This window comes from Thermobia domestica, chromosome 9, assembly GCF_964235325.1.
Source record: "Thermobia domestica chromosome 9, izTheDome1.hap1.1, whole genome shotgun sequence".
In the NCBI taxonomy this organism is placed as follows: domain Eukaryota; kingdom Metazoa; phylum Arthropoda; class Insecta; order Zygentoma; family Lepismatidae; genus Thermobia; species Thermobia domestica.
Genome location: NC_137462.1, coordinates 260,025,744 through 260,032,737, shown reverse-complemented (window position 1 = coordinate 260,032,737; position 6,994 = coordinate 260,025,744). Strand labels below are relative to the sequence as shown.

The following is a 6,994-nucleotide window of genomic DNA, read 5'->3' as shown; positions in this document are numbered from 1 at the left end:
AATTTTTCAGTAACAAATCCTTTGTATGAAACATATTGTTTTCGGTTATGCAAATATGATACAAGATACTCCATTGCTTGTTTCGAAAAGTTCAGAGATGCTACTTTCAGTAGCAAGACATCATGATCAACGACGTCAAATGCCTTGCTAAAATCAGTATAAACGACATCTACTTGACCGCCTCTATCTAATTCTGTTACTATAAAATTTGTTAAAATTGATAAGTTTGTCGAAGTAGACCTATTACGTAAGAAGCCGTGTTGATAAGTTGAAAGAACAGGTTCTACATGATTTAAAATTCGCGCATATAATATACTTTCAAGAATCTTTGCAAAGGGCGATAGAATAGCAATTGGCCTGAAATTTTCTATTTCTCTCTTTTTTCCAGATTTTGGTAATGGACAGACTAAACTTTCTTTCCATTTTTCTGGGAAAGTGTTTGTTCTAATAAAAATGTTAAATATAGTGCGAAGTGGATATTTAAATATATCACTGCAACCTTTCACAACATAAGGGTTAATGTTATCAGGACCACAAGATGCTTTTGGTTTCAACGCTCGTATAGCATTTTCTATTTCTTCGAGTTTTATTTCATCTAATTGAAAGTTGTCTAATATATTACATTCGGTTCGATTAGCGAGAAAAGAGTCAACGTCGTATGTGGCGGGTACATTGTTGTACACTGAATAGAAATAATGTTCAAATGCCTGTGCTATTTCACTGACAGGTTGGATATCATGACCATTGTATGTAAGGGAGTTTGACGACAAATGCTGTGTTTTGCTTTTAATAAAGCTCCAGATCTGGTTTGGGTCTTTCTCGATAGAGCATTCTGAGTTTAAAATAAAAGTTTTGTAGGCTAATTTTATGTCAGATTTTATTTCTTTACGCAGTCTCTCAAATTGATGGCGATGATAAAGTATATTTGTTGATCCATTTTTCCACTTGTTATGGTGGTATGTCTTGGATTTTATTTTCTTAATTATATTATAAGTAAACCAACACGGATAACTTCAGCTGATATGTCTTTTAAGTGGAACACATATAGAAAATATGTTGTTAATCATTTGATAAAAGTTTGTTAATGCTATATTTACATCATCCGATTGCGAAAGGCAATCCCAGTTTACTTTAAAGAGTTCTATGTACATCCTTTGGAAATCTGCTTTTCTACAATTAAAACCGGGTTCCTTAATTTCTTTCTTAGATTTCTGCAGGTGTTGAAATGGGAAAGAGATAAGTAAAGCTGGGTGATGCCTGTCTTCATTAGTAACAAGGGAACACTCTTTTATTACGGAAACGTCATTAAGATTTGAGATTACTAAGTCTAAGGTTCGTCCATTATTATTTTGAATGTCATTATGGGAAATTAAGTCATACAGGGCCATGAAGTTATTTAAGTCTTTACATTTATTCGTTGAAAGTAGGAGGGCAAAATTAGAACACGTCATTCGACTTATATTAAAGTCCCCTATGCAAAGAACTATGCTGCCTATTGGAACATTACTCTCAATAAATTCATAAAACAATTCATATGTCGTTACAGTTGAATCCGGAGGAATGTATACTGCACAAATAAACACCTTTAGTGAGTGACTGGAGAGTTTGACAATTACACATTCAAAATTTAGATCACATGAGTTTATATAGGAGACATTGTAATTTTGATGTACTGCTATTATTACACCCCCTCCCTTACAATTTTTTGATAGTTCAAGGTTCCTGTCTTGACGAAAAACTTGGTATCTTTTATCGAAAAATTCTCCATCAGTATGACAGTCTGTTAAAAAACTTTCGGTGATTGTGATTACATCATAATTATTTGATAAGACATTTGTATCGAATTCTAGGGCTTTGGATCGTAAGCCAAAAGTATTTTGATAAAACACTGAAAACAATTTACAAGTATGGTTTTTAAGCATATTTTCGGATACACAGCTATTATCTACAGAGCATGACAATGAATGAGCCTCGGGGCTTGGCAATACAATAAAAGTTGAAGGTGAAATTATGCTTTTAACACACTTGGTATTTACTAATTTTGGTGTGCTTACTAATTGATGCAGTTCCTGAGGGCAAAATTCTCATCGGTTGCAGGTCGATTTCCGCTTCACTGACTCAGGGCTGGGTAGTTGGTTTCTTAACAGTGGGGATGGAACAGAGGGAGGGTTAACATTCTTCAGAGTACTAAAACTTCCACTTTGAACTGCTTTAGGCTGATTTGGTGACAGGGGTTCAGAGGCTGTACGCTGGAATGTGGAGTCTCTTGTTCTGCTTGGATGCTATCTGTTTCTATTTTCAAGTGCACTTAATGTGAATTTTTCCCCATCAATATACAGATAACGAAACTGCAGATAAGCATAACTACCGCGTTGTCTTGCCTCTTTCATGAAAACTTGTAAATTTTTGCGTTCATTTCTCACTTTGTTAGAATAATCCTGTTCAATGTAAATGTTACTACCACGAAGTTTGCGTCTGCTTTTAAGAACATCTTCTTTGGTTTTGTCTCTTAAAAACTTACACACGATAGGTCGATTTTTATTCGCAGTTATCTTTCCTACTCTGTGAGCTCGCATTATTTCGTCGTCTCTTAACTCAATTTTTAATCTGTCTTGAATTACTTTGCACACTTTCTCTTCAGTTTCTGTCCATGTCTCTCTTTCGCCCTCTTCAACGCCATACAGCACAATGTTTTGCCTTCTACTCCTATTTTCGAGGTCGTCCAGCCGTTCTTCCAGGAATTCAGTGTATTTTTGTAGTTCACCGACGTCGTTTGTTATGGTCTCGAGTGACTTGTCAATCAAGTCAAGTCTATCCATAATTTTTGTCACGGTTTCTGTCAACCCACGCACTTCACTGACAACAGCTTCATTTGAACTTTTCACTCCGTTCAGTATTGCCTTGATTTCAGCAATATCCGATTTGTTTGAACTAGTGGGGCCCGGATTGGTTTCAACACCTCCTATAACAAGCATTACGAGAATCACTATTCCATATACATAATATGAATTCTGGATTTTGTTTCGCGCACCAACAATTTCTACAGTAAATTCATTTCTGGATTTACTACAAATGAATAGACCGATAGCGGCCCTCAAAACACTGAGCGAGACACCCATCTTTCGTTTTACGCTCTGCTGCACTTCGGAGCTAGACACACACACGTCTTTTCACCACGACGAATTAGCTACACACAATACTATGGGTTTGACAGGCAATTTCACCGTACTTTTTGATTTATCCTTGTAATTTGGTTGCATACTCCCCGGCAAATGCTTCGGACTCAGTTGCTGGAGCACCTTAGCCGTAAATCTCCATATGGCTGTACCATCCAGAAGTGTCCCCCGCTGTACCTGCTGCACCCACCACGGTCAAGAAAGGACAGATCATTCATTCACCAAATGCTGCTTATATTATCTCCAGCGAGGTCATATTTCTTTATCTAAAATAATACTATGTACTATGAACACTAGTTTAAAACTTGAAAAAAAACGTGCATTATTGAGTCTAGCGTCTAGAGAAATTTTGCACTGAATACGATAAATAGTTTTAGTATTACTTTGCGCCGAATTTCATCATGTTATATTTTACACAGAAATGATTATGATCGAAAACGATAGAAACGACCTTAATAACAAAACGTTTAACATGGATTGAATAAACAGCTATTCAATATATCACAAATGGTATACTTGTTTATGTCTGAATATGCTTGATTTTAAGTTGCCTGATATGGCAAACTTATTATTTTTTTTTATCTTGATAACTTACTATTATTTTACGCTTGACTACACTCGCTTGATACAACAATGCTATTTTCAACTTGGTATTAGTTTGATTTAAAAGTTCATATGTCAATATTGATTTCAGGCTGATATTTTAAGTATTCAAACTTAGTAGTGGTAACTTCCTATCTGAATTTTAGCTTGATCTTATCATGCCATGACCTGCCACAGAGAGAACAATGTCCCACATGGAAATCTAAAATGGGATAATCTTTATAGGCTGTTCCATATTTTCAAACCTAAATTGTAGTAATTGTTTTTTGTCGTGCGTTTGGCCTATCCATTCACCCTAGGGTTTTCACAATTCCCTGGAAAATATTCTGCTGACATGTTTGATGGGCACCTCTGTATATAGTTACAATAAGGGCAGTTTTGTTCTAATATCGTTCTAATTTCGAAAACTGAACTTTCAATAACTGAAAATTCATAGAAAATTTATTTGGTTAATGATACGAACGTTCTTAGCAAATAGAGGTGGACAAAGATTAAGATGGTATGACACAAGTTTGAAACGGACTTAAGATTAAGATTTCAGGTGAGCTTGCTACCACTGTATTATTATATATTTTAAGGAAAAAGTGTATTCAATAGAAACAAAACACGATGTCAAACAACTGGAGGACATATACTAAACACTTGCTTAGTCGGTTGCCTTGTTAATGATGTTCTTTGTAATCATAGTATTTAATACTTGGTTCCTAGCAAGAAGTGATTCAAAGCTTAACACGATTTGCGATACTGTTCACGATTATCTTACAGAAGAAATCTCCTTTCTTAGCCTAAGGTGCTTCGTGGCACATCTACCTCACTTCTTAATTTTGAGAAGGGGAACACTCATTGCATATGGCATATTGTCATTGAAACGTTTAAATTGGCTGGCAGTTCCTAAAACCCCATAAAAGTTTGAAATCAGTCGAAATTGAAAAGAACAAAGGATATTGTGTTCACAGAACAGTACGTCCCATTAGAAACAGACAATTTACAAAACAAGTCCAAGTGTCTAGATTGTTTTTCCTTAAAAGGTTGTGATATCTAATGCAGAACTAGGTCTGACACTCTACTTAATCTTCGTAGATTTCTATTTACAATTTTTTCCGAAACTTGATAATCACAAATTGCTAATAAGTCGTTGCTTGTAGTGTTTAAAAAAATCGTTGCGTGTTACTTGCCACGGTGTTACTTGCCACTATTGGAATTTCGTGTTACTTGCCACGGTTACCTTATCGCATATTTATCTATCTATGACAGCGTGTCCGTTGCCACGCATCTGCATCTAGATTTGACCTTGAGGGGGTGGGAGTAATTTAACTGTGTTGTTTTATCTTGGCTGGAAAGCTCATTCTAGTTTCTTATAACAGCGAAACACACTTCCTTCCATAATTTCTTCTTTATATATATTTCTTCTTTAATGCTGGGCGTTTCTCTATTTCCTCAATTAATTTTTCGTAGTCTTTATCACTAATTAAAGACATGCTAGTCACTAATCAAAGAATGTATTAGTTTCTATTGCGAACACTTCTTTTCACGCGCTACACACGGAACGAACTGTTACGTGAAAAAAACTTGTAGAAAACATTTATTTTTTTTACCTTTCTACTTGGAGATATCTCGGCAAATTTTGTGTTGCCGTCGCCTCAGTGAGCGGACTCCCATAAGATTCAATGCATTTTTAGATGTTGCGCAACTGTTCCGTCGCCGAGCTGTTGCCCTGCTGTCACCCTGCTTAGCAACACCTCGGCAACTTAACTGTCGCCGTCGTCTCAGTGAGCGAACTCCCATAAGGGGATCTTCTACCATCTCCGCTTAGGTTTCTAACTCTCCATTTGATAACATGTAAAATTTAATATGGTAATTTCTAACAAAGTATTGCAGGTAATAACTTGAAATTTTAATACAAATACACAAGACCCATATAAATCCAACCACGGTCTCCAATTTACGTTACATGCGTTAGATTAATTGCAATATATTCTTCAGTAAGTTTGGCAACAGAGAATAAAAAGAATGCTGCAGAGGGGAGAGGGCTGACCATCTGTTTGCTTGTTAGCTGCTTTTAAAAGGACGCTCTTACCAGAAAAATCACGTTGTGATTCTCACTTCTCAGTGGTTAGAATGGTCTGGACTGGAAGAGCCCAAAACCTCTTCTTTCTTCCTTTCACGGTTTGTTTGTTTCTTCCACCCCCTGCTGTCACAAGAAGACAACTTGTTTCGAAGAACGGCTGGACGACCTCGAAAATAGGAGTAGAAGGCAAAACATTGTGCTGTATGGCGTTGAAGAGGGCGAAAGAGAGACATGGACAGAAACTGAAGAGAAAGTGTGCAAAGTAATTCAAGACAGATTAAAAATTGAGTTAAGAGACGACGAAATAATGCGAGCTCACAGAGTAGGAAAGATAACTGCGAATAAAAATCGACCTATCGTGTGTAAGTTTTTAAGAGACAAAACCAAAGAAGATGTTCTTAAAAGCAGACGCAAACTTCGTGGTAGTAACATTTACATTGAACAGGATTATTCTAACAAAGTGAGAAATGAACGCAAAAATTTACAAGTTTTCATGAAAGAGGCAAGACAACGCGGTAGTTATGCTTATCTGCAGTTTCGTTATCTGTATATTGATGGGGAAAAATTCACATTAAGTGCACTTGAAAATAGAAACAGATAGCATCCAAGCAGAACAAGAGACTCCACATTCCAGCGTACAGCCTCTGAACCCCTGTCACCAAATCAGCCTAAAGCAGTTCAAAGTGGAAGTTTTAGTACTCTGAAGAATGTTAACCCTCCCTCTGTTCCATCCCCACTGTTAAGAAACCAACTACCCAGCCCTGAGTCAGTGAAGCGGAAATCGACCTGCAACCGATGAGAATTTTGCCCTCAGGAACTGCATCAATTAGTAAGTACACCAAAATTAGTAAATACCAAGTGTGTTAAAAGCATAATTTCACCTTCAACTTTTATTGTATTGCCAAGCCCCGAGGCTCATTCATTGTCATGCTCTGTAGATAATAGCTGTGTATCCGAAAATATGCTTAAAAACCATACTTGTAAATTGTTTTCAGTGTTTTATCAAAATACTTTTGGCTTACGATCCAAAGCCCTAGAATTCGATACAAATGTCTTATCAAATAATTATGATGTAATCACAATCACCGAAAGTTTTTTAACAGACTGTCATACTGATGGAGAATTTTTCGATAAAAGATACCAAGTT

At 36.4% G+C, this 6,994-nt stretch overlaps 1 protein-coding gene across 1 annotated transcript; it reads right to left on the bottom strand.

Annotated features, from left to right (window-relative positions):
* Nucleotides 1-2,282: 2,282 nt before the first annotated feature.
* LOC145661204 (uncharacterized) lies at nt 2,283-2,975 on the bottom strand. Its single transcript, XM_081726656.1, has one exon. It carries the CDS (start codon nt 2,973-2,975, stop codon nt 2,283-2,285), a length of 693 nt encoding a protein of 230 aa, XP_081582782.1.
* Between the last annotated feature and the right edge of the window lie 4,019 nt (nt 2,976-6,994).